Source organism: Mesoplodon densirostris, chromosome 18 (assembly GCF_025265405.1).
Source record: "Mesoplodon densirostris isolate mMesDen1 chromosome 18, mMesDen1 primary haplotype, whole genome shotgun sequence".
Classification (NCBI taxonomy): Eukaryota; Metazoa; Chordata; class Mammalia; order Artiodactyla; family Ziphiidae; genus Mesoplodon; species Mesoplodon densirostris.
The window spans coordinates 3,133,595-3,160,251 of record NC_082678.1 but is presented as its reverse complement, the minus strand read 5'-3'; the positions used below and the strand labels follow the sequence as shown (position 1 = coordinate 3,160,251).

General features: G+C 52.3%; 3 protein-coding genes and 1 long non-coding RNA gene across 10 annotated transcripts in view; 1 reads left to right on the top strand and 3 right to left on the bottom strand.

Annotated features, from left to right (window-relative positions):
* Window positions 1-3,087: 3,087 nt before the first annotated feature.
* Window positions 3,088-4,422, bottom strand: HOXB1 (homeobox B1). Its single transcript, XM_060081707.1, has 2 exons — window positions 3,855-4,422; window positions 3,088-3,416 (listed from the first exon to the last, which is right to left on the bottom strand). The coding sequence occupies exons 1-2, from the start codon at window positions 4,420-4,422 to the stop codon at window positions 3,088-3,090; spliced, it is 897 nt and encodes a 298-aa protein (XP_059937690.1).
* A 9,609-nt stretch (window positions 4,423-14,031) lies between these two features.
* On the bottom strand, window positions 14,032-16,429 carry HOXB2 (homeobox B2). Its single transcript, XM_060082908.1, has 2 exons — window positions 15,842-16,429; window positions 14,032-15,078 (listed from the first exon to the last, which is right to left on the bottom strand). Exons 1-2 carry the CDS (start codon window positions 16,218-16,220, stop codon window positions 14,414-14,416), a joined length of 1,044 nt encoding a protein of 347 aa, XP_059938891.1. The 5' UTR covers window positions 16,221-16,429; the 3' UTR covers window positions 14,032-14,413.
* On the top strand, window positions 15,045-25,157 carry LOC132479320 (uncharacterized). Of its 7 annotated transcripts, none has more exons than XR_009530480.1 (5): window positions 15,045-15,317; window positions 15,494-15,572; window positions 19,763-19,841; window positions 21,292-21,349; window positions 21,763-22,723. It is a non-coding gene; the product is annotated as an uncharacterized LOC132479320 (long non-coding RNA). The 7 variants fall into 7 exon arrangements; XR_009530482.1 differs by lacking the exons at window positions 15,045-15,317; window positions 15,494-15,572 and adding exons at window positions 17,147-17,993; window positions 24,488-25,157 and having other exon boundaries at window positions 21,763-21,825; XR_009530481.1 differs by lacking the exons at window positions 15,045-15,317; window positions 15,494-15,572 and adding an exon at window positions 17,147-17,993 and having other exon boundaries at window positions 21,763-21,813; window positions 22,381-22,723.
* The window catches only part of HOXB3 (homeobox B3), a 23,264-nt gene continuing 18,328 nt past the window's right edge, over window positions 21,722-26,657 (bottom strand). The window contains exons 3-4 of the mRNA XM_060082907.1: window positions 23,438-24,034; window positions 21,722-22,589 (exon numbers count right to left, since the gene is read on the bottom strand). Coding sequence (XP_059938890.1) covers window positions 21,757-22,589; window positions 23,438-23,885 — 1,281 coding nt within the window. The 5' untranslated portion in view covers window positions 23,886-24,034 and the 3' untranslated portion in view covers window positions 21,722-21,756. The remainder of the gene's footprint in view (window positions 22,590-23,437; window positions 24,035-26,657) is intronic.

Below are 26,657 nucleotides of genomic sequence, written 5' to 3'. Positions count from 1 at the left end.
CCTTTGCCCCCTCAAGGGCTGTGAAAAACCCACCTATCTGAAAGGCACGGTGGAGTCTATGAGGGAAGCAGTTTGTCATCTATTCTGGAAAGTTTAACAATGTGTTTTTGTTTGTTTGATTGTTTGTTTGTTTTTACCAACCTCTCCTTTGTCATTTATGATAGGAAAATACAGTGACCTTTTGTTTCTGCAAATAAATGCTTTCTGGGTAGACCAGTCTGAGGCCTCAGATAAGTGGGATTTTAGGAGAGCATAAAGTGGGGAAGGGGTTAGGATCACAGGAGATGGGGGGCTCAGATGTATTGCAGATTCTTTTGAGCCTGCCCCTCTGTTAACAGAGAATTGATTTGCCCCTCATCCCTCCCTGGGGGAATCTGATAGTTCCTTCTGCTGTGGCCAAAAACCAAATAGACCAGCCTCCCCCAGGACCTCTCAGCCCCAGTCTGCGGCCCGGCTTCACCATCCTTGGGGTCCTGCTCTAACCAAAGCTCCTTCCTCTTCCCTGATTTTCTGCCCACTGGTCCAAAGTTTGCAGGATCCAGAAATATCCCAACCAGAAGGCTCTACCAGCTTACACTGCATGGCTCCAAGCAAGAGTTTTGTTTCCACAGACACTGCTCTGTCTGCTCTGTCAAGGTGACCCCCTTGGGAAAGCCAACCTTGGTGGCAATTTTAATTAAATGCAGAAAAGCAGTTAATAGATTTTTTTTTTTTTTAAGACAGAGGGCAAGGCATCAAGCTCTGGGAAAGCTGAGCTTCCTCTTGCAACACGCTTCTCTTCCTCTCCAGCTGGGCTGTGCCATTATTGATAACTTGGCCTCTCCTATAATAGCACCAATTTCATTAGGAAGCAAACGTTCGGCTTTTTTTGCACACACTCCTAGTCCTCTTTGCTCCTTCTCTTCCTCTGAAAGGTCGAGAATTCAGTAGATGGGGTGGGTAAGACGCCCCCCTTGGTCCTGCTGCCCGACCCCAGCTGTCTTGACTCCAGGGCATTGGGGGTCCCCGGAATCAATAAACCGGTCGGGAGCCCGCAGGCCCGCGTCCTCTGGACGGCACTGCAGGGCGAGAGCGCTGGCGGTTAGGCGGCCGTCGCGGCGCTGCCGGAGCCAGGCCCGCCTCCGCCTCCCCCAGCCTCCGCCGACCAAAGGGTTGTCAGTGGGACCCGCCGGGAGACAATAGCTGCCCCCGTGGGCGCGCCGTCGGCTTGTTTGGAAAGCCCGGGGGCGCTTCGAGGTAAAAAGGTCAGCGCGGGACCGGGGTTTACCTCGGCCTCCTTCGCCCACCGCAGGCCCTCGGGACTCCAACCTGCCGCTCCCGCCGCAGCCCTCCCTTCCCCGCCTCCCCCTCGTCCCTTTCGCCTCGCCTCCCCTGCTGTCCAGCGCCGGAGACCCGGGAGTCACCGGGAGCCGGGTGGACGGCACTTCGGAGGCGGGCGGCTGCGGCCAGAGTCTCTCCGCCTCGCCGGCTCCCGAGCCCCGACGTCCCGGTTGGGTGGAAGGGCACCAGGCTGGGAGCGGGAGTGGAGGGGTAACCTGTGGGTCAGTCTGAAGTTTGTCGAGGGACCTGTCCTCTGACTTTCTCTGAGCAAGACTTGGCGGGGAGGGGACGATGCACAGCCTCCGCAGCACATATTACTATTTACCGAGGCACACTCTACGCCAGGCCTCGCTCTGGACGTGGGGGACGCAGAAGGGAGAGGGCGTCGTGGGCCCTTGGCCTCCTCCCGAACTTCCTCCTCTTTTCACCCCCTTTTCTGTTCTGTCCAAACAGATCCGTTTTCTTCTTTCCCGCCTTTCTTTCAGGACCGTCTCTGAACGGTATCCTCGCCACCACCTTGTCCCTCCAGGTCTTCCCACATTCCTCCAATGACCTGAGGGCTGACGGCTGTCAGATATGGAAGCCTAGGGCCCTGTTCTGCTTAGGCCCCACCCAGTAAGTCCTTCTCTTCATCCAGCTGAGCTCTTAAAGCTCAGCTCCTTCCAGCCCACCCAGCCTGCACCCACTCCCAGGGCTCTTGGAGAGAGCCGCCTTTACCCCTAGGTGGAGGAGCAGGAGAGGCGGGAAGAGGGGAAAACACGCTTTATTGAAATGAGGTAGTTGGAAGTACAGAGAGAACCCGATTGCTTGGGGCTCAGGTTTCCAGAAAGAGTGGTGCCTCCACTATCTCCAAGGTTCAGAGCAATGCTTCCTGCTGGTAGGAGCTCTCCCTGCACCTGGGCCTCCCTGGGCTGCGCCAGGGGTCGGGGTGGAGATGAGGAGGAGGGTCCTGGCTTTTCCAGGAGGCAATAAATAGGGGAGGAACTAGTGGGGGCGTGCCTGCGCCTTCCTGGTAGAGGCTTGCTGGGGTCCAGCCTCAAACAAAATTCCAGAAGTCTCCGAAGTACCAAGTTCCAAAACACTTTGGTAGCTTAGAGATGAGGTCGCTGGTGGGAGGGGAGGGAGGTCTCAGAAAACAACCTCTGGAGGCTGCTAGTGCAATACAAATGTGCCAGGTGGGGGTTAATAGGCTTAGGTTGGCGGGGGCGGGGGTGCTTTTTGGTCTGTCCCAAGGCAGCTGGTGCTATTGTAAGGTCTGTGGCGACTAGAAAGAGTAAGCATTGGTAATATGCCTGCACCCAAACACCTCCCACACGAGAAACCTCAAGGCTTTCTCTCTGTCCTGGGCCTAGAAGGGGGAGTTAGGATAAGAGTGCATGAGGAGAGTCCTCGAAGCTCAAAGGCACTGGACTGAACGAATCGAAGTTGGAAGGGAAAGGAGAATCCAGGAGGTTGGGACTTGCTTCCACGCCGCCCACGTGCCGATCCCCAGATTAAAGGCAGAGGGAAGCCCTTCCCTTCCCTCTTGACAGGTTGGGTGTCTCCCATGCCTCTGGTCCTCCTGTAGGGTCCCCAGCCATCAGCACCTTGCCCAGACGGGAGAAAAGGGGTTCCCCGTTCCTCCCCAAAGCAGCTGTAAACTGGCGCCCCAGCCTTGGTGAGGATCGCCTGAGGAGTAAAGCCGAGGCCCAGGGTTAGGGAGAGCAGAGGAGAGGGCTGGACGGTGGCGCTCGGGCGCTGGGAGCCCCGTCGGTTGGGAGGTTTAGTTCAGGAGGTGACGGAGCTGGGCGAAGCTTCCGGGGAGGTGCACGTGGACTGGTCGGAGGCGTCTCCAGCCGCCTCCTTGGGACAGCCTGAAGGGGCTGGGGGCACCCGGCCTCCCTCCCGCTCGCGCTTCTTCTGCTTCATGCGCCGGTTCTGGAACCAAATCTTGACCTGCGTCTCGTTGAGCTCCAGGGTGGCGGCGATCTCCACCCTCCGGGCCCGGCTCAGGTACTTGTTGAAATGGAACTCCTTCTCCAGCTCGGTCAGCTGCCTCGTGGTGAAGTTGGTGCGGAGGCCACCGGGCGCGCCCAGGCCCAGCTCGGACACCTTGGCTAGGGGCGGGGCGAGAGAAAGGCCACGTCAGTTCTCTCACCTCTTTCTCCTTCCCCTCCCCTCCCCCCGGCCAGCTCTGCACCCCCATTCACCCTGCTGTCCCGCTTCAGCTCTCGAAGCACCAAGCACCCCTCCAGGTGATCTGGATCAGCCTCCCCACGCTCCCATCCCCCATCCCTCCGCAGGACAGCGGGTCCTGGGCCTGAGCTGGGCACACACATCCGGAAGTGCGGGTATGTGTGCAGACTTACTCTTAAGGGGAACCGGGCACTCACTGGGTGGGGAGACGCCACCTGACCTGAGACCGGGCAGAGTGCTCTTACCTGCCTCTACCCGGCGGCGCAGAGACGGGAACCCAGCCCAGGACACCTCAGTGCAGACGCTGCGGAGCCGCTCTGAGCCCCCCCGGGGGGGGGGCGGCCGCCTCGGAGCCCTACCTGTCTTGGGTGGGTTCCTCTTCACCTTCATCCAGTCGAAGGTCCGGGCTGGGGGGAGGCTGGTTTCTGACGGGCAGGGCGACTCCTTGTCCTCGGAGAGGAGCTCAGCATAGGTCGGTGCAAAGTTCCCTGTCTGCTCGTTCCCGTAAGGGGGCTGCGGCGGAGGGTACGGCCCCGGGCCCGTCCCAGCGGTTCCATAGCCGTCGGACAAGGCCCCTAGCTGGGCCCCATAGCTTGAAGGATGAAAATAGCCTCCATCTCCTTCCGGCTGGCCCAGAGGGTAGTACTGAGAAGGCCCGTAGCTGGGGCTGCAGGCAGCCGGGGCGTACCCCGAGGTCGCGGAGCTGGGGAAGGGCACCCCTAACGCCGAGGGCGGGTGCTGGGCCGGATAGCCTGAGTTCTGCTGGAGCGCGGGGCTGGGCAGCCCCCCACCATAGCGGGTCTCGCCTGCATAGCTGTCAACAGAGGGAGCCGAGCTGGGGGGGAAAGAGGTTGGGGCGCTGTAGGCGCTGGGTGCCCGGTTACAGAGTGGGTACTCTAAGAAGGAGTTCATCCTATTATAGTCCATGCGTCGAGGCCGCAGGAGGGTCGGCCCGTTTGGGGGAGACACCCTCTTGCCCTACAACCTTTCCGCAGTATGTCACAGCGCCGAAGCTTGCATCCATGGCCTAACCCAGCTCGCCTGGGCCAGGGCTCCCCCAGGAAGGGGGTAGGGAGTGGGGGTGGAGGGGCGCATGTGATCTCTCCCAGACCAATGGGCGCAGCGGGCCAGAGTTTGGCAGCCCCAGCGCCCATCCATCACCCCCCGAGCATTAGCATGACAAAGACACTTCAATCACCCGCAGCCCATCCATCTGAGGGTGACGTGGAAGCGTCAAAAACATCTTTCTTCAAAGACTTTGGGAAAGAAGGGACCAGAGGGAGAGGGGGCAAAAGTTAGAGGAATAGTCAGGCCTTTCCTCCCCTCCCAACCCCCAAGACCTTCAATAGGCTCCCAGGTTATTAGATTTGGACAAATTCAACCCAGCTGCCCGTCAGTCTTCCCACCCCCCACCCAAAGGAGCCTCCCCCCCTCACCAAGTCTGTAGACCAGGAGATGGGGAGTCCAGCCTCCTTTGCCCAGAACTCCCACTCTGAGTTTCTTTCTCCCGGTTTGGGGTGACGGGCTGGGACAGCCGTGTGAGGTGTGTTGTTTTGGGCCAAATGGATGACTGTGAAGGAAGAGGATGCAAAAACACCTAAGGGTGTGAGGCGGGCCCCGAATCTAGAAGAAGATTAAGTGAGGGGTGGGAAGCTGGCATACCAAGGAGCAAGACAAGATGACAGAAATGTGGGGAGGAGGATGAGAAATGCATTCCTCTCTGCATCTCTCCACATCACCACTCTCTCCTCATTCACACGTGCATTTCTCTCCCTCGGCTTCTTTTTATATTCCCTCTGTCTCAATCCATCTCTCTGTTCGTCCATCTCTCTCCATATTTATATTCGTTCCCTACCCATCCATCACCTCATTTCTCTGGATGTATTTATCCTCTCTCTAGCCATCCATAGCTGTAGCTGGCTCACTCACTCAGACTCACGTAACTCCCTGTATCTCTCCAGAGAGCCACAGTGAGCACAGAGCTAGGTGATGTTTATTTACAGGTGAAGAGGAGGGCATTTTTATTCTCTTTCTGAAGTGTTTAAAACTAGTGTAGTGCATTCTTCTGGTTCCTTCCTACCCCACAGCACCCCACCACCACCAAATCCCAAGCCTCCAATCCATAAATTCAATACCAATTACATCTTAAAGATGACTCAAATTTCTGATGACTTTCTAGAATAGGTCAAAGGAGTTTGCTTAGAGAATGGGAGCTTCAGGCTCAGGAGCGAAGTCTCACGCCTTTCTGCTCCGTGTGTCTGTTGGGTTCGGGCTGGGGGAGGGGAGGAGAACAGGAAGTGGCTCCTTCGCTCTATTCAGACGGGGATGGAACTGGAAGGGAAGCTCTTAGGTAGAGCCCATTGATTCTCCTCCTCCGGACTCCGAGGACAAGAGCTTGGCGCAATCTAACACCCACGCTCATTTGTAACCTGTCAGGGTGTCTGCCTGGCCGGAGGCCTGGGGCCGGGGCTAGGGCAAGTCCAGGAGGGCAAGAGTTCAGGGGAGGGTCTCTGTAAACAACTGAGCTCAGGAGAGGAAGGGGAAGCAGGTGGGACAGGTCCAGAGAGGACCCTCAAAACTTCTCAGGTTTCCCTACCCCAAAAAGGGCAGGTGAGTCCCCAAAGTTGTCTCTCCCAGTCACCATGCCGCTCCCTCTTTCTGTTTCCCAGTCCCCTCATTTTGCCTGCCCTCTCCTGCTTTCTGTCTCTATCACCAGAATCACAGTGCCTTTCTCTTTCCTTAATAACTGTGAGCGTTGCTTAGCCCTCAGCTATGAAAGAGCTTAGAGCATTTCACAGGACCCCTGCCCCCTCCCTCCTCACATGTACTCTGCTTCACACCCTGCCTCAGAGCAGGACAAGTTGGGGGGAGGGGACCAGCTGGCAACTCCTTTAAGAGAGATGCAATGGGGGAGGGTGAGAGCATGTTCCGTGCAAAGGGATGAGGGCGGACAAAGGAAAGGAGAATTGAGGTGGGGGGTGGGGGCGGCCTGCAGAGGGATTGACGAGAAAAGGAGTGTTGAGGTGAGAACAAGATTTCTTTCTATTTCCCCTTTTGGGTTCGTAGATGCTCCCAACAGTTTCCTCTCACTTTAAGGTGTTCTCCACAGAGGCATTTGGAGAAGAGGGAAGTAGGGAAGAGGGTTTCTCTTCAGACCCCACATCTGAGCTGGGTCTGTATCTGACCTGGCTGTCCTGCTTCTGGGAGACTTGAGACTCCACTTTCCACCTTTCCCTCAACCCAGGGAGAAGCTCCTCCCCTCATCCCTCGCCCTCCTAATTAAGGGAACAATTTGAGGTCTAAAGGGGGAAGTAAACTCCAAATCAGTTTAATCAAAGAGTAGAAATCATTCTGGGAGTTGGGGAAATGCAGTCTCCCTAGTAACAGCAGAAGTCACCAATAGTCTATTATAAAGACTAGAAGGAAGGGGGTGGAGAAAATGTGCCTCAAGTTATATTGTCAAGTGCAGTGGTTGCTTTGGTCTCGGCTCTCCCAATTCACTCTGCTTTCCAATTCATCCCTGAGCCTTGCTACCTTCTCTTGTGTATCAGAAAGATGAAAACTTTTCAGATTTCCTGGTGGCTCTCCCAGCCCCAGCAGAAAGGACTGGGAGAAAAAGCAACATGGGTCCTTAGGTTCCCAAGTCTCTTCCTCCTTAAAAGAAACTCCACTGGCCTCTGGCCTGCGGAGGAACCCTATGGAGCCTGGATTCCTTGCTAAGCCCATCGCTGAGTGCAACACAAAACAAACAAACAAACAATGTAATCCACATCTGGAGTAACCTATGGCCTATAGGATTATCTGGTTGACCAAATTAAAGTCACCAGATATGGTCTGGGTAGACCCAACACCAAAGTGAAGTATAGTTGATTTCCTCTTTTCTATAATCTATTTAGACATATAGGAGAGCAAGGAAGACACAGGCATGTTTAGTACTGAAACGATCTTTGAGAGATGCTGATCCCTGTACCACTAAAGCAGGGAGACCATTCTAATCAGAATGGGGAAGTGTTAGAAGTTTGCACCTAATTCTGGCCTTTTCTGTGGAGGAAGGTGCTTTAGCTGGGGGTTGGCAGGATCAATCCAACAGTTCTTTCATTAGGCCCTTAAGTGCCTCTCTGCGTGCTCTCCCCAGCCCAGATCTTGAAGACCAAAGTCCAAGATCAAAGATTGGAACTTAAGAATTTAAAAGATAATTCAAGGTTATAATTTTTTCCTCCATAAGAAATGGTTTCTTGTTGCTGTTTTGGGGGAGGATGCAACCTGAATTCAGTGCTGTTTGGTTTTACTACAAGCTCATTAAAATGTCACAAATCTGGTTGAGAACCATAGGCTATGGGTGGTGCATAATGTACTGGGAAGACTATTAGTTTTGGGGCCAGAATACTTGGGTTCAAATCCTTGCTTGGCCATTTCTTAGCATTATGATCCTGGACAAGTTCCCCGGTTTCTCTGAATCTCAGCCTCAGAGAAGAAGAATGGGTTTAATACTGCTTACTTCACTGCATTGTTAGTAGGATTAAAGCAAACAAGAAAATATAAACCATAGAGAACTCTATAAGTGTATGATATTGGCATTACATGCACAGTCTGAAATAGTATGAGTCAGTCTTCAGTTTTTTAATATAACTAACATATTAAAATATGGAAATATGTGATAGGAAAATAGCACACGTGCTATATGTTTATGTAACATGTCACCATATATTGTACAATATGTACTTTATCATATGCAAATTTCATTGAGAATCAGAAGGCTGGCTCCGTTTAGGCAAAGAATTTTCTTCTAAACTGAAGAGTTTTTTTGAAAAGAAAAGCCTAATATTGTATAATCTATAACAAATCCAAATGATTAAACTGCAGCAGAAAGATTTGAGGTTGGGTATTAGCCAGAACTTCCTGACCTTCCAAATTTTGGAGAAAAGTTTTCTAGATGTTTTCTCTCTTCCCTTCAAGGGTTTAGCTTAGAAACTGTCCTTCCAAAGGTAGGGGTTGAACCTGACTTCTGTGATGTCAGAATAGGATATAAACTTTCACCTGGAGGGAAAAGTAAGTCAGAGAGTCGGGATCTTTCTAAAAGGAAAGATTAGAGAAACATGAAGAATTGAAATAACTTTCTACTTAATTGGGTCTATCCAGGTATGGTGGTTGCGGTCAAAATACCCGCGGTGGAGAACTTACTGAACACCCATCAAGTTGAATTTGTATCTGAATGACTGTCCAGACTGTGATTTTTCTGTGGTGGTTGGGAATTAGAGAAGGATTTAGGAAGACACTTTTACTGTTGACTCTCTCCTCAGAGGAGGAAGCAGTTTGTTAGATCTCCTTCAGGCACCAAATATCTGCCTCACCACTGAGTGTGGAGAGGGATGGGGGTGGGGGAGCAGGAGGGCAGAGCTGGGCTGCAGAGGTCAGTGGAGGATTTGGGCCACACCAGCCATAGCAGGTGAAGGGAATGATGTAGGGCCCGAGAGTCTCCTTTCTGCAAACTGAGGACATGTACTTGATAGACCATATTTCAGGAAGAGGTACAGTAGGGCCAGCGAGTGTTTGTCAGAGACCTGGAGGAAAGGTGGGCAGGGGGTTCAGCAGAGCTCTTTAGGGAGACCCAGAATTTGTACCTATGCTCTGATACCCTAGCAACCAGATAAAACCTGACTACAGGGGACTTTTTGTTTGTTTGTTTGTTTGTTGTTTTTGTGGTACGCAGGCCTCTCACCTTCACGGCCTCTCCTGTTGCAGAACACAGGCTCTGGACGCGCAGGCCCAGCGGCCATGGCCCATGGGCCCAGCCACTCCACAGCATGTGGGATCCTCCCGGACTGGGGCACGAACCCACGTCCCCTGCATCGGCAGGCAGACTCTCAACCACTGCGCCACCAGTGAAGCCCTACAGGGGACTTTTAAAGTCTAGTACGCTGGGAATTCCCTGGAGGCCCAGTGGTTAGGACTCCATACTTCCGCTACAGAGGGCAGGGGTTCGATCCCTGGTCCTGGTCCGGAAACTAAGATCCCACATGCCTCGTGGAGTGCTCAAAATAAATAAATAAACATTTTAAAAAATAAATAAAGTCTAATACACCATGGCAAAGAAGTTTGGTGCCTCTTTTTGTATAAAATGTCCTACTCTTTTTCAAACAAGAGTAAACATAACCAAATGTTGGGGAAAGTGGCAGAGAATGAAAGCCAGAGGAAAACATGGCTAGGACACTTTTTTTGTTTTGTTTTCATTTATTTCTATTTTTTAATTAACTGTTTTTAAAAAGAAAAGTTTAATTAAAGACCAAGTTTAGTTCAGAAACAATGTTCATCAGGCAATAAATTAAGCACCCTGTATAGTGGACCAGAAATTCTATTTCTCTGCTGCCTTTACAGGAGTAGCACCACAAAGGTGAAACTGGTAGCATGTAATGCTCGAGTACTTGGTTCACATCTTGCTGAGTGTCGTGTCCCCCGTGCCCAGCTCAGGGCACATAGTGGATTCTCATTAAACACCAGGAGGAAGTGACTCTGGGGTTTTGATGGAGGAGTGAGAGTCAGCCTGCAGGATCCCGAGACTTAAAAGGGCCGACCCTTGAAATCAAGAACACTGTCTAGCTACAGATGGTTCAGAGCTCCCTGTATGATGCTTATTCTCCTCTTTTAGCCCATCAAAATTTGCATTCTTGGTCCTCCTGCTGTGGGAAAATCCAGCATCGCCGAAGTGTTGTCCAAATACTACAAACTGCATCACATTAAATTGAAGGATGTCATTTTTGAAGCCATAGCAAAACTGGTAACACTTTTAACTACTTTATTGGGAATTTTTAAGACACTTCTTAATACTCATATTCATTGAATACCTGGCACCTGGCACACAGCGCTACAACCAATTACATGCTTGTTGAAAAGATTTCTCTCCCTGCTTTTAAATAGGGATTGGGGCATGATTGTTTGTGTAAAGATACAAATTAAAATTTGTTAAAATGGCTGGACCAGATACTTGGGAGGTGGGTTATCATCAAACATCAAGAGTCACCACCTCCATTTAAAAGCACGTGACACCAGCCATGATAAATATTTGATACATTGTTTGTGAAGACTAATGAATATACTTTTGGCATATACTGATGCAGAGAACATTAGAGGCATTAGGTTCTTCCATTTATTTTATAGTTGGAGAAACTGAGGTCCGGGAAGGGGAAGGGACTTACCCAGGCATAAGTTAAAAAAAAAAATTTAATGACTCATGGTTATCATGACTGCAAATAATTCCTCAATCTAACGGTCTTTTGCTTTCACCATAATATTGATGGGCCACTCTTCTTAAAAGAATGACTCACCAAGAGCAGGGCAGACTGACCCGCAGCTTCAGGACTGCACTGAAGCCTTCCCACTCCAACCACAGCCAGTTTATAACCAGTCTGTGCTACATACCACTCAAGAGGAGTCCTGCCCCATCAGGATAGGATGAGTACAGCCACCTGGCACTGCCCTCTAACCTGCCATCACTGGGGGTGGGTCTGCTGCCTTATCTGGGAAACCATCCTCTTCTCCTTCCTTCTCCATAGCCAGCCTGGAAAACTCAGGTTAAAGAGGATGACCCTAGAGACGAAACAAGGAAAAGGAGCTAATTTGGAACACAGGCATCCTGAATCCTGGCCCCTTATGAATCCTAAATTGCCAGGCATTCCTTTGAATTTGAAATTGGTTGGGATAGAAAAGAGGAGTCACTTCCTTTTGGAAATACCTTGCCTCTTTGTTCTGCTCTGGTGGCATCAGAGATGGTGAGTTTCGTGAAACATGGGACAGAAGAAAGAGAGAGAGGCCGTGTGTTGCCTGTAAAAAGAGCTCTGACTCCTCTCTAATAATCAATCAGGGGAAATGCTGGACCTCCTGATTCCCTGGATCGGTTGCTTCTCACCCCCAGGACACAAAGTACCTGGATCTAAACAGGTAGATTGAGCCTTTCGTTGGGCCCTCCACTCACTTTGGCAGGGAGGATCAGGGAATGACGCAGCCTCAGGCAGGAGCTGAAATTCAGTGCCCTTTGGGCCACTGGTTTGGGTTGGAGTAGATTGGAAGGCATGGTCAGGTAGTGGGTCCAAAATTCTTAAGCATGGGAGGAAGGCAGGAAGAAAGGTGGCATTATGACCCAGCAGTACTTCTCAAACTTTAATGTGCATATAGATTACTTGGGGATCTGCTGAATTGAGATTTTGATTCAGAAGATTTGGAGTGGGGCCTAAGATTCTGCATTTCTAACTATCCCACAGATACTGCTGATGCTGCTGGTCCATCAAGTCTCTTAGAGAACTGGAACCTCAGAGGCCCCTGAGTACTGCAGACCAAGCCATGATGCCAGGAGGTGAATTCTCTCCAGCGGAGCAGATCCTGCATTTTGGGCATTGATCAAGGGTGCTCTCCTTTTGACCAAAGAAAGCTGGAAGGTGGGCAATCAGCAAGATCCTTCTGGTATTCTTGCTCTTTGCTATAGCTGAAAGAGCATTTTTAACTAGACTAAATTATCTAGTTTGGCTGTCCACAGAAATCAAAACCCCAGCTGAAATGTCTTTATTTTGTTGGCATAGAGATAGCCATGTGCTGTGATTTTAAAGATGTTAAACACTGTCTATGGGCATATTTTATGGAGGAATAAACACACAGCCCAATGAGATGTATAGTGTGGTTTTAATATATTATATGTTCACTTATTTATGGGGAAAATAAACACACAAGCCAATAAGCTGTGTATTATTACTTTAATATATTGAATTTATTTCATACCTATATATTTTATGAGGGAAAGTAAACTAATAAGATACATGATATCATTATTAATAACACATCTAATTGTTCTATATTAATTTATTTATGACAGAAATAAGTGCAATTTAACGTGACGTAACATTATTTAATGCAGGAGATGAATTCTATATTAAGACAGTTTAAGGGATTAAATTCCAGCGGAATAAGATGTGTGTGCTTCCCACACTGAGGGACCAGGTTAAAAAAATATGCAAGGGCCTGTCTAGTCCTATATGTCACGACCTATGTTGGCTCCTGGCTTTTCCTGACAGTTGTTGCCTCTCGGTGCCCGGGACTCCAAGTCCCCGTCCTGCTGGTTCAGGGGAAAGTCTGGGAGGCCTGGGAAATAAACTGCTTTTCAAGAACGGCAGCGTCTGCTGGGGAGGTAGCCCTGCGGTGTCTGTTTCTGAGCCCGAGAAATATTAAATAAACCTAAGGAGGATGGATGGCTTTCCAGGGCCCTTTAAATCTCCACGTTCCCCGGAACAAACCAGGAGGCAGATGGGGCGATCGATCCTTCTTTCCCGCTCACCGGGTTTGCAAGAAGCCTGGCAAGGTGCGGTGGGGGATAGGAGATAGTGTTGAGATGGCAAATGAACTTCTGGGCAAAGACAGGTAGGTCTGCACTTGGAGAAAGCTCTGGCCGGGCATCAAATCCCAGAGCGAAGGATCAAAAGTCAGATTCGGCTATAGGCAAACCCGGGCCAACAAGATCCGCCTTTCACCCCCTCCCACTCCCACCCCCTCGCGGACTCTCCGTCCGTCTCGCGTCCTTGGCATCCGTTGGGCTGATTTTTTAAACAATACAAAAACCAAAAGGAGGCTCCCTGGCTCCCTTTCTTCACTGGCGTCCGGATGATCCGGACAGGCGAAGGTGGCCGCGGGGACGGTCCCCGGGGCTGGCCCCGCGCATCCCGAGGCGGTTGTCCTGGCGGCCACAACCTCTTCCCTCGCCCTCCCTGCCGCCCGGCCCCAGCGCCATTTTGAGCATCTTCCTTGCTTCCCTGTCTCCCTCCCGCGTTCCTCGCTCCTCCTTCGCTGCCTGCAGGCCAAGCGCCTCCCAACGCAGCCCGGGCTTCCCGGGGCTTGTCGCCCGGCAGCTCTTCGGACGCTCCTCCCAACTCCAGGAGCCTTAGGGTGACTGAGGGGCCCGAAGAGCATTGGTACCCGGCCCCCGCTACATTTCCCACCCGGTCTCCTTTCTTGTCCACTTGGAGGTCAGTTACCATCCCTGGGCACAGGCCCTGCTTCCCAAGAAACCCCCCGACCGCACTCCACTCCTTGGCCCTGCCCACGACCCCAGGAGTCGGGTCCCCAGGCGTCCTGGAAAAAGCTCCTCCACCCCAACTGGGGGCACTGAGGCGAGAAGCCTAGGACCCCTCCCAGTCTAGCTGAACCTCTGCGCCTCCCACCACGACCCCGAAGCCTCTTCTCCTGACACCCACTTCAGTTGGCTGCGGACCCTCTCCCCCTACCTTTATTTTTAAGCAGAGCCAAAGGCTATCTGTTAGGGGGTGGCAACAAACGCCCACTCTCGTCAGAGCTGCGGGTGGAGAGGCTGGCGGCCAAATAGGACCCCTTTTGTACCACCCGGGCTTAGTCGGCCCAGGGCCAGACAAACCTGGCGCTGGCCCTGAGGGAGGGAGGGCCGGCCTAGGGGGTGCGGGGAGGAAAGGGGCTGGGTCCCAACACAAACACTCGTTTTCATATTATAAAGACATTTATTTAATCTATGAAAATAATGTACAATAAATACTTTTCCCTTTTCCTATTATTAAAGAATTTTAATAAATAATCTACGATCTAAAACTTAAAAAAAAAGAGGAAAATAGGTTCCTCTAGCTCCTTTTAAGAAAGCACACCCCTGCCCCCGCGCCAGAGTTTAATTATTCCTGAGATTTCGTTGGAAGGACTCTACCAAACGGATTTTTTCTGTGTGATTTTTAAAAGACGCCCGAGTGCCCAATATTTTAAAGAGAGAAGAAAGGAAGTGGATTAAACGGTAATTCAATAATACCTGAATTTTAGCAAAACACATAAAGAAGTCTACACGGCTTGGGGAGGTTGGGGAGGGGGATCCTCGGCAGCCGAGGGGGGCGGGGGTCGAGGGCCGGGAGGAGGAAGCGGGTTATTAGGAGAACCGCAGGTCGATGGCACAGAGGGTGCTGGTGAAGAAGTCCAGCTCTTCCTCGGAGAAGGGAACCGGGCTGTCGAGCGAGCCCTGGAGGCTGGGGGAGAGGCCTCCGGACAGCTGGAGACAGGAGTCGGCCGCGAAGAAGCTGAGGTCGGGCAGGAAAGGTGAATCCTGCCGCTCCGGGAAGGCGTCTTCTGGCAACGGCTCCGACCGCAGCGCGCCGTCCGGCCTCCGCGCGCCCGCGTCCTCCACGCGAGCTGCCAAAGGCCGGGGCCCCGAGGCGCTCGGAGGCCCCGGCGCGACCTCAGGCGGGTGACAGCAGGCTTCCCGCGCCGCCTGCGAGGCGGTGGGGCGGCCCGGGCTGGTCACGGGCTCCTCGGCGGGCTCGCCGGTGTCCTTCGGTGCGCCGGGGCAGGCTGGCTCCCCGTCGGGCGGCTCTCGGTGCTGCGTCTGCCGCTTGTGCTTCATGCGCCTATTCTGGAACCACACTTTGACCTGCCTCTCGGTGAGGTCCAGCAGGGCCGCTATCTCCACGCGGCGCGGCCGGCACAGGTACTTGTTAAAGTGGAATTCCTTCTCCAGCTCCAGCAGCTGCGTGTTGGTGTAAGCAGTGCGCAGCCTGCGCGCCCCGCCGCCCGCGGCCTCCTGCAGGCCCGGCCCATCTGCAGGGAAAGCGGGCTGGGCGTCAACGCGGGCCGTGTCCTTAACCCAACCTCGACTTGGTTGAAATAAAGACTACCCCGTCAGCCCAAAACAATATCAGCAGCACCCCCGCCCTGACCGCTTACCAAAGCGGCTCCCTCCCAAGGCCCTTGCCTTCCTTCCCGTTCCTGTCTCGCCTCCAGACTCGGCCCGGGTCAGGGCACAGCATTCAGAGAGCCGCCCACGAGCCACGCATGGGGTAGGAAGCGGTTCCCTTTCTCCCCCAGAACCTCAGAGCCCCCTCCCAGGTCCTCTGAGTGGACCCCTAATTTCGGCACTTTCCACCTCAGCCTGGGGAGAGGGTTCATAAAGAAAGGTTGTTCCTCACCTTCCCTCCCTAGCTCCCTAGGTCTCAAATTCCCCCTCTTCTCCTAGAGCTGGGGTAGATGGGACCGAATCTTTTCCTGCCTCCAGATTCGACCCCAGCCAACAACACTCCTCCACACAGATAAAGGTGAAACCTCAATCAAAAGCTTTTCTTCTAGCAGAAAAAAAATGCTCTTCCCCAACCAGCTTCCAAAATCTGCTGTAGAAAGAAAAAAAAAAAAAGTGCAGGCAGCGGCCAGGCCTGAACCCCAGCGGTCTTTTCTGCTTCCTCGTCCCTGGAATCGACGGGGGCAAGGCACCCCAACAGGCTCGCCAGCTTTTCTCCCTCCCCCATCGCTCCTTCTCCCCGCTTTCTTTCTAGCTGCCCCTCACCCCATCCCTACCGCGCTTACCGACCTGCGGGCGATCCGACCCCGGAGGCCGGGACGGAGGAGGCGGCCGGGGGAGACGTGGAGGATTGGCTGGGTTTCTTGGCGGATTTCTTCTCTTTCATCCAGGGGAACTCAGGGGCCAGGGGGGCGGCGGGGAACGGCGGCGGCGGCGGAGCGGGCCCATCTTCAGCTCGCTTTTGGCTCCCGGGTCTCTGAAGGGTGGAGGCGCCGGGCTGGAGGCTGGGGAAGGTTTGCTCGAAAGGAGGAGGAGGAGGAATTAATGTCGACTCCTTGATTGATGAAGTTTGAAATGTCTCCAAGACAGCGGGGAAGGAAGTCAGACACTCGGCGAGCGATGGCTGGCTGTTTATAAACCCAATCTCCCTCTCAAATTCAAAATTCATGGCTTTCAATGGTGGGGGAGGGGGCCTGCTGGGGGGGCGTCAGGAGGGAGGATCGGAAGGGACCCCCCCTCCTGCCCCCCCCAGGTCTGTGTGATGGAGCGATTTTGGGAGGGGAAGATTTTGCTTTTTTTTTTTTTAAATTTTGGGCCTTTATAATTGTATATTGCTGATAAATACAAGCGTATGGGGACTCTCTCTATTAAACCCAGGACTCCGGCGAAATTGCAGGGAATTCATGGTCACGGGACCGGCCTTGGCCAATCGCTTGTCTGGGCCTGGTGGAAAACAGAGCGTTATTTGCTTTAATTGATTCAAAAACTCTAGAGGACCATGACCTGGACACCATGAGCCCCCCAGTCCTACACTCCCTCTCCCCATGCCTCCCTTTCTCCAGAAAAGCTAAAGGAACCTTTTCCTCATCCCCTTCAGAGGATGGGAGGTTCTGGAATCACAGGAAACAAGAGAACCTAAGGGAGAAATCGTCCTCTTCTGCAAATATTTTTAGTAGAGTAAATTAAAGCTTTCTTTACAAGGCCAGCAGCATTCTCTTCCCCTCCTCTCCCCGCAAAAGGAAGCTGAGTGAGGATCTCAATGTGAGAGGAAGAGTTAGTAAAAAGAGGCTTTCGCCTTTGGGAAAGGTCGGTGTTACCGTGCAGTAAGGAAGAGATTTGCAAGCATCAGCAGCACTATCCCCCACCCACCCCCCAAAAGCAACAGATAAATCTTGGGAAATCGACAAGCACTCCTAGGCTGACACAGAGGGGTGAGAGAGATAGTGAGGGGCCCTTTTGCACCTCTGGCCTACATAGCTCTGTGGTCTCAGTTGCCTTCTCTGCCCAGCGTTTGCAGCACTACCCCTGCCCCTATGTCTACCTGCCTCCTCACCTGGAGGCATGTGCACTCCTCTATGACACCCCCAACAGACAGGGTCTAAGATGCATATGCACCCACCCACTCAAGCCTCAAGCCTGTATCTGCATCTATATCCAGCAACAGGAACAAGAACCAAGGTAGCCACCGATTTAACTTAGAGAACTCTCAAACCTCGGGTCAATGTATGGGCTGGAGGTGGGGCTTTTCCCCCTAGGAATCCCCCTGCCATTTTTGCCATTGTATTAATTAATATCCCTGACAAGGTGGAATTCCCTGAACATGGAGGGGGTGAAACAATAATGACCACTGAGATGATATTCCATTTCTGGCCCCTGGAGGGAATTGTTGTTTATTTCTTTTCAAAGGATCAAGATAGTATGAATTTAGGGAGTGCTGTAATTTACTGGAGGGAAGGGATACAAGACTTAGGGCCCCAAGCAATCGGTGGGAAACTAGATCTCAAAACAGAAAATGAAAAGTCGATCTGGGGTAAAATTTTTAAGTAAGTGGGTCAGAGGGACCGAGAGGAGATGAGGCGATCAATCTTAGCCCCCTGACAGCTCCCTCGGATGGCATCAAAGAATTTGGCTCTTTGGGAAAGCAGAGGGAACAGCCGAAATTCCACATCCCTTTAAAAGGCCTGGGGATGGGGGGTGTTAGCAAAAGAGAAGGGTGATTCTGGGAGAGCAGGGAAACAGATGGGAAATGGGGACAGAGGAAGGGCGCTGGGTTGGGTGGAAAGTTTGTCTGGAGAACTCCCACGGCTCTGGCTCCCCTCCCCCTCCTTGCTTGCTGCCTCCTAGCAAGAAGGAGAAGGCTGGTTAGCAGAGAAATGGCAACTCGGCCGGGAGCTGGAACTAGAAACTTTCTGTCAGTGTAACAGACACGATCTGGGTGGTGGTGAGTATTCATCCGCGTGGGTGGTGGGTGGTGGTGAGTATTCATCCGCGTGGGTGGTGGGTGGTGGTGAGTATTCATCCGCGTGGGTGGTGGGTGAGTAAAAAAAGACAGAGAAATCTGAGGAAAAGGGTGGGGTGGAGGAGAGCCAGGAGGGAAAAAGGGGAGCTGGAGGCGAGGGCTGCAGGGCAGGGGGTGGCAAGCTCTGGAGGGTTCAGATCCAAGAGAGCTGGTCCGAAAAACTGGGCAAACTCGCCAGAGACGGTTAGTTGTGTCCAACTCAGCTCCAAATAAAGTAATTTTTGCTACTTGGAGGAGGGGATGGGGGTGGGAGTGGGGAGTAGGCAGAGAAGAATCTGAAGAGTAGCTGTCTGGAAGTCATGCAGTGAGGCCTGAGAGGGCTCTCCCTCCGGCCACCCCCTTGAAAAGCCCTGCAAGTTTTTTCACAGCCTCTCCAGCTGGCTGCAGGGTTGAGCGCTTCTCTCCGCGACAACTCCGGCTGTCCCTGCAGGAAATACGGCTCTCTCTAACCCTGCTGACAGATTTTATGGCCAGATTAGAGAACAGCAGAAAACTTGGGTGTTAAAAGGGACCAAGAGAACCTTCCTTCCCCGAGACACCGCTTCCCTGCCCCCTTGTTGTGCTGTGAATCTTACAGCACAGACATTTCCCCCTTGACCAGATATTTTCCCCTTCCCCCTGCTTAGCTAGGGCCTGAAATCCCTCAGAGGGAAGGGTAGGGGACACCAAGCCAAGGCAGCCCTTATTTTTCTTGTTTGCAATTACAATTTCAAGCCGAAGCTCTGTTTTTCAATCTTGAGCTAAACTCTCTGACTTGGCCTGCCTCTCTCCTGCTAGATAAATAATCTATCCCCTCTAACCCCCGAGCCAAACATGGCTTTTCATCTAGTTACATCATTCAGAAAATGTTACTCAGGGAAGAGGAAGAGAGACAGAAAGACAGACAGAAAGAAAAACCCTTGAGCATTATTTGATCCCAATCAAACTTTGCACGCTCTTATGCCTTTAAATTATAGCCTGACCCAATGCTAAATTGCTTGCTGCTTAGGTGAGCCTAGTCCAGTTAAAATCCTACTTGGTGGCGGTGGGGGGGAGTGTAGAATTCAGGTTGCTTTTTTATTGTTATTTATTGTTGCATAAAGACTGTAATTACTAACCTTGGACTGCCAGGATGCAACATAAAAATGAAAATCAGCTCTCGCTTTAAGGCTGAGGGCCTGGAACGATTCTCACCGACACGCCCCCCCCCATCACTATCAACAAATATATGCTCCTAATTAAGCAATGCGGGCGCATCGCTTACAATTAGAATTATGCAACTCTTCAGCAAGCAGCCATCGCTTCTCTTTCAACGAATTAGCTCCATATTTCAGCCACCCTGTCTCCTCGCTCTTATCGGCTCCAGCGATGCGGCAGTGACATTTCATCTTTGACAGACTCTCTCTATCCTCGCTCCAATGTGATAAAAGTTTTATGGAACCACGACTAAGAAATGAAGTTTTCCCAAGGATCGTGGAAACAGAGCAGCACATTAGCCTGGGGACCATTTTATTTACGCTTGGATCCAACAGCTTCTCCTACCCTTTTCCTCTCCCCTTTCCCTGGCAGTGGAAATCAAACATGCCTCCTCTCCCTCCGCCCTGAGTTTTATTTAGTGATTTAATTTCACTTTAGTTTTAAGGTTTGACCTTAGAAGTCTAGGCCTCAGATTTTTTTTTTAGATTAATCATTTTCCTTTGTTTTCATTTTAGACCCAATGGTGGTTGGGCTTCGGGTCACGTGACGACTTCTTTGTCACTCCGGAAGAGAACTGTGAAGTTTAGGTTGCGTGTAAGAAGCAGTAATGGGCCAGGTTTTTGTTGTTGTCCATGGGGTGGGGTGGGGTGGAGGGAGGGGGGCGGTGAGGAAGTTGTGGCCAAAGAAGCAAAAAGACAAAAGACCAATCAATGAGAAAAACTGAGAGGCAAAGAAGCCAAACAGAAAGATGGAGAGGGAGCACCCAAGTCTCCTTTCCCCCCAAACTTGTTACTTAAATCTTAGCTAAAGAACTTGGCAGAATGCTCCAAGCTTGTGTGAGAAAAACCAAATAAACCTGAGACACAGATGGGGGAGGTAGGGGCCTGAGCAGTGGACTAAAAAGGCCAGGACAGGGTCTTCACCATTCTTCCCTTGGGGGAAATCTGGCAGTCAGCAGCCTGCTGCTCTGCTATCTAAATTGGACCACCAGGACAAGATAAAATTGATAACAGAAAGTTTATTCAAGAATTGTTTGACAGACAACCCTTTTAAGTAAGGAAAAAAGTAACTACAGAAGAACAAAGAAAGTTCCAAGAGGGAATTAACTCTAATTCTACAAATTCAGGACTATACAGTGACAATTAGGAGCTGAGTTCATGCCTTTTAGAACTAATTACAATTGCTCATAAGTACGAGTTTAACATAAATCTACAGCTCTTTTCTAGAGTACAATATAACTAAAATAGCTGGTTTTACATGACAGGGAACACATCCTTTATAACAAGTAAATACTAAAAAAAAGTACAATTTTTTCCTTTTTCCTCATATAAATACATAATGTAGGGGGATAAATAATACAAAAAGGAAAATATTTTAACAGGCTATAACCAATAAATATATATGAAAATGTTCACTAGAACACACACTTTTTGAGCAATGCTGGACTCCTGCAGGCCCAGGCATCTCTCACAGTTGTTTTTATATCCATTAAAATGTAAACTCTAAGTGCAACAAAAGTGTCCTGTCCCGGTTGAGCAAGGCACACAGGCCCAGCTGCAGACCCCGCCTGGGACAGACAGTTTGTTAAAATATACCCTGTTTTCACGTTAAGTCAAGAGAGCAACGGAAGAAAAGAAAAGTGTAGAACCTCGCGTCACCGATTGCTTTCTGTGGAGAGAGGGGGATGGACCTGGAGCTGAGATGCGAAGCAGCAGAATGGGCAAAACTTCAGTCCTGACAACTTGCCTGCCCTCACCTCCCAGCTTTGCCATAAAAGAAAATATATATATATATTTATAATATAGACAGCTCTGACTTTCAGGATCTCTCACCATCCCTGAGCCCTCTGAAGACTGTAATTGATGGGGGCGGGGTATAGACATTAATGTCCTAGAGCAGGAAAAGTGTGGGACTAGGAATGGAGGGAGTGCCCAATCAACCTCAAATCGATTGACAGAAATTTGAGGATTCAGGGAAGTGGGAGGGGTACGTGCTTTGTGCCCTTGATTTTGAAATGTGTTTAAATTTTTCTTTTTTAAAAAAGGAGAATTGCCAGGAAAAAAAAAATCAAGATTTGGGGGAATTACCCACGTAGACGGAAGGTAAGTTGGTTGGTTGGCTGGTGATGGCCTAGCCATCTTGTCTGTTTTTTAAAATGTGCTTCTCTGCCTTGTTTCCCTATCTCCTCTTTCTCTACCCCACTCTCGAGGGTGGAATTCCAACTGGGTATTGCTGGAGGCCTAGGATTGATAGGGTCATCTCCAACCTGCTGTAGATTCCTTTCCAATGGGTTGGCAGGCAGACTTAACAAGAGCTGCAGGACTTAAAAAGCAACTTCTCAGGCCAGGATAAGGGGAAGGAACTCCAGGCCCTTTCTTCCCGGGAAGCCCGGCTGCCACCTCCCTGCCTCCTCTTTCAGACCTCCAGGCTGTCCCGCAGAACTCCACGGCCCCCGCCCTTCCTGGGTCTCCCCCACCCCAGGACCGGCCCTTCAGCCCTCCCTCTCCCATCACAGGTGTGTTAACTTGGGCGCTTCTTGGATTCTACCCTGAGGAGGAGGCGCATGGTGAGAGGAGAGGTCTGTGTAGGTGGGGTGGGGGTCGCAGGGTCCGTGGTGCTGGCTGGGGGCCATAGGAGGCGCCCCGTTGTAGTCCAGGTTCCCCGAGGGGTGGTGGGAAAGGTGGTTGAGGCCGTAGAGGGAGGGGCCGGCAGGGGGCGGCAGCGGATCCGCGTAGCCGCCCCCGCCCACGTACACCGGGCTATCCTGCATGGTGGGCGTCCCGTAGGCGCCCCCGTTGGCTTGGAGGACATGAGGCTCGTAATCGGGCGCCGGGGTCGGGGGGTACTTCTGAGGGGCGCCGCAGCCTTTGAGGGGGGGCTGGTAGTTGGAGGGCAGCGCATAGGCATTCTGGTGGGCTTTGCCGAAGGCGGGCGGGGACGGGCTCTCGTAGCTGGGGGTCATGGAATGCAAGGCGTTCATGAAGCCGGCCGTGGACTGCATGGGCTGCGGGGGGCTGCCAGCGGGGGAGGGGCCCCCCGAAGACGAGGCCAGGCCCTTGGCCTTCTGGTCCTTCTTGTACTTCATGCGCCGGTTCTGGAACCAGATCTTGATTTGCCGCTCGCTGAGGTTCAGCAGGTTGGCCATCTCCACGCGGCGCGGCCGGCACAGGTAGCGGTTGAAGTGGAACTCCTTCTCCAGCTCCACCAGCTGCGCGCTAGTGTACGCCGTCCGCGCCCGTTTGGACGCCGCCGACCCAGGGGGGCTCTTGTCCCCTCCCCCGCCGCCGCCCCCGCCGCCGCCACTGCCTCCTCCGCCTCCGCCGCCGCCGCCGCAGCCCTCTGCTGGATCCGAGGGGGAGGGGTGGGAAGGGGAGAAAATGAAATAAAAGATAATTACTGAACACGCCGAAATTGAATGCATCGTTTCTTAATAAATCCAGGCCTGGACTCGGAGCACCCGCCGCCCTCCCCTTCGCGTCCCCGCCTCCTCCTCTCCACTGCCCCCCCACCCGCCCGTCGCATTAGCGGACACTCTATAATAGTGGCATTTATTAAGAGACCTGTTCGCCTCTCGCTGCCCCAGCTTATGAAAATTTGATCATGTCACGCAGACAGAGCCGCATGGCCATTTATTTAGGGCTGGATTTTCTCGCGCACGCTTCCTCCCCCTTATCCCCAGTTCCAGGTGTGGAAGACACTCCTCCCACCCCCACCCCGCCCGGTCCTGTGGACCCGGCAGGTGCCTGAGGAGAATCCCGGGGGGAGTCTGGACATTCTGGGCAGGGCGCGGAAATGTGGGGCGAGGAGGCTGTAGTGCCTGGAGGCTGGGACCCCGGGCCGCCCGAGCGACTGTGATTAATGCCCACAGTAATCATCCTTAATAATAATCAATCGTTGACGACTCTGCGTCTGCTGGCAGCGTCTGACTCTGCGGCCTTGCGAAGGGCTGAGGCCGAGCACCTGGACTTCTGGACCTCTCAGAAGCTCAGGTGGAGGGGGCTGGAGGGAGAGGGTGTTGGCGGGGTCAGGGGTCATCAGGTGGTCGGGGGTACGGGGAAATGCGCCGCTAACGCCGCCACCTGATATTGTTCCCAGGCCGCCGCCTGGGCGCCTAGGGGCTGGTGCTAGAATAACAGTGACATTCCTGGCCCGGACAAACGCTGACGACGAGGAAGCCAGAGAGCCGGTACCTGTGCCGGGGGAGATGTTTTTCAGCTTGGACGTTTGCCTCGACTCTTTCATCCAGGGGAATATCTGTTTGGTGAGGGTAGAGTTGGAGCCGGGACCGCACTTGGGGGGGCCGCTTTTGCTGGGGCCGCCCCCGTTACTGCTGTTGCTAGTGGTACTGGTGGGTGCAGCGCTGGGCGGGGGTGAGCCGGGCGGGGCGGGCAGGGGCTCGGGGGCCAGGCCGGGCCTCATGCAGCTGCCGTTGAGCTCCTTGCTCTTGGCGTGCGGGGCGGCGTTGCCCAGGGACTGCAGCGAGCACGCTGAGCGCTGGTAGTCACCCTCCAGGTGCGTGGCGGCCTGGAAGGGGGGTTGAGGGGGACCGTCGTAGCCGAAGCCATTGCTGCCAGGGTACGAGGAGTAGCCTCCGAAGAGTGCGGCCGCAGCGTTGTCGTAGTAGGTGGCTTTCTGCATCGCTGGGCGAGGCCCGGGCGGTGGGTGGCAACTTGCAAGGGCCTGATACCCTCACGACCGGACATTGGCACCCCTGGGGTCACGTGGCTCGTCGGACCCCCCTCCCCTTTCTGCCCCCCTCCTCCCGGGGTCTGTTCGTAGCGGTTGACCTGCGGGGTGAGAGAAGAGACACAGGGGGGGAAGAGGACTGGGGCTCAAATCCATCTTAGGAACTGAAAAGGGAACTGACATCAATAGGGTTTTTCTTCTCCCTCACCCAACATCTTCACAGCAGATGCTGAGGCCACTTCCTTGACCTGAAATGGATTTTTCTTATTGCAACGCTTTAATTTTAAAAGAAAAAGCCCACCAGTTTTCATTTCCACTCAAAAAATAAGGACTCTACGCCTTTGGGGACTGCCTAGATACAGAATCTTACTATTGCAAGGGACATTGCTTCTCTCCTGCCTGCACACTAGCCCCTGACCTCTCCTCTTCCCTCTCTCTACACCCCCCCCCAATCTGGGATAGGTGTGTGGTGGGGGGGTTGCAGACTCCAAAATAAAAGCATCATCAACACTGTCCTCTGAGCTGAGAGGCCTCCTGTCTTTGCCTCCATCTAGGTTCCTTTCATCCAGAGTCTAGCCTGGAGAAAAAACTGAGTATCTCTGAAAGAGGCAGGAGGGAGAAGCAAGTTGAGCAGGGAACCTTCTGGTGTGAAGGATACTCTCCTTCCCCTCCCACCTCACGAAGACTGCAGCCTGACCTAGAAACTTCCTGAAGATTTTTAACCTGCAGAGCCAGTGGCACTGAGCCTCCTCCACGGCCTTGCTGCAGGTACCAGCACCTCCAGTCTGAGTCTATTCTAGCCAAGTCTGGGACCCCACAGCCATCAGCCCCCATGGGGCCCCCAAATGGAACAGGATTGTTTTCCTGGCGGGGCTGGTTGGTGCTGTGACCATTTGGCCCAGGTCTCCCCCCACCCTCTGTTTTTTTTTTCATCAGGCTTAATTTTTTCCCCACCCTTTTCTTGACAGTCTGTTTCCTTTGATTTTTCTAAAGAAGAAAAGAAGAAAGAAATTGGATAACTGCTGGACTTTTCTACTGAGAGATGGGAAAGTGCTTTCTAAAACAAAAATTTTCCCTAGGAAAAAAGAAAGTAAACAAAGCAATTTGAACAGTATTATTCTCTGGGTTGGAAACTGGGTGCCCCTGTTTACTGAAGTTCTCTGAGGCCAAAAAAAAAATGATTATTTTAATGCAGGCTTTTAAAAGTGTGCTGGAAAAATAAAGGTTCAAGCTGTCATAGGATTTTGTGTATTTCTGCTGAAACTTCTGACTGCATCCCCCCATCTATCTTCCCAACCCCTCACCATCACTTTTCATAAAATCTTCAGACTGACCCTCTCTTCTGACATATGAGTTTGGACTACTTAAATCTCATTCAGCCCAGCTGGTCAACTCCAGAGAAAACTAAAAATAGGAAAATAAAACAAAAAGGAGTGCAGGTGAAGGAAATCCCTCCCACACATAAACCCCCTTCTTAATGGCACAGATTTATACTCAAAAGGGAGCCGGGTAGCCCTGAGTTCTGATTGGGTTCTGGGAAGAATTTGTTTCTGGGAAGCACGCATGGGTCTGCAAAGCAGCAGGTCCTTCCAGGGAGGAGAACTGGAGTTCAATTGACCAGGCCGACCCAACCCCTTTATTATTATTACCATTAGCCTCTGATGATTTAACCAAAATTAGCTTCGGAGCAGCCCTGGATGAAGGGGGAATTAATTAACAGGCATCAGTTTGTTATTAATAGGAGAATGAAATAAAACTGTTGGAGGGGGTTGGCTGGCTGGGCCCTGGCTTTATTTAGTCTAAATGATTGTTACAGCAGTAATGATGATGATGATGATGATGGTGATGATAAAACAATAATTTGACTAGACGCCTGGGGCTGAAATTCCTGTCGCTCCCCCTGCAATAAACTCGCAAACCATCGCAGGACCGAGGCCAGGAGAGTGTGGGAAGCAAGAAGCCAGAGACGTGATAGGAAAGAATGGAGACTCCGCTGGCGGCGAGAAAGGGCTGGGAAGGTTTGCGGACAGAGTTAGCCCCTGGCTGCCGCCGCCGGGCTGTCTCGGCTGCTGCTGCCGCGGTGGCTGGCGATGAGCTATGTTGTCCCAAGGAGGCGAAGAGAAAGCGTTCAGGACATGGAAACGGTTAGCAGCGGCCAGGTTCCAAGCACACCCGGCCGAGGGCCGAGCCCTAGAGCGGCAGCAAGTTTGGGCGCTGGAGGTAACCGAATTAAAAGGCATCTTAGCAACTCCGCACCGGGACTTTGCCGGGCCGGACTCGGCTGGAGGGCGCAGAGGCCTGGCTGATGGGACAGTGAGAAGAGGGAAAGGTGCCGAGGGGATCGGAGATCTGGGGATCCAGGAAAACGGGGGGTGGGGAGCAGCTCTACCAAGCCAAACATGTCTATTTCCCTTGCCTCCATGTTGGAAAAATCCAGGCTCCATATGGCTTCTCGGGAGAAAGGGAGGGAGGGAAGGAGACGTGGCTCCCGGCTTCCCCCCAGGGTCTCGCTGAAGAAGGGCGGTGAGACACCCCAAGAAACCCACCTTTCCGGGCCCCCCCCGAAATCCTGGGAGAGTAACAATAGCTGGGAAGCCCTGGGAGAGGGGATAGGCCACCTTCCAGGACTTAAAAAAAAATAGAAGGAAGAAAAATAAAACAACAAAAAAGGAAAAGAGAAAAAGATGAGGCTCTTCTTAGCAGCGGGGCAAAAATTCAGCCCTG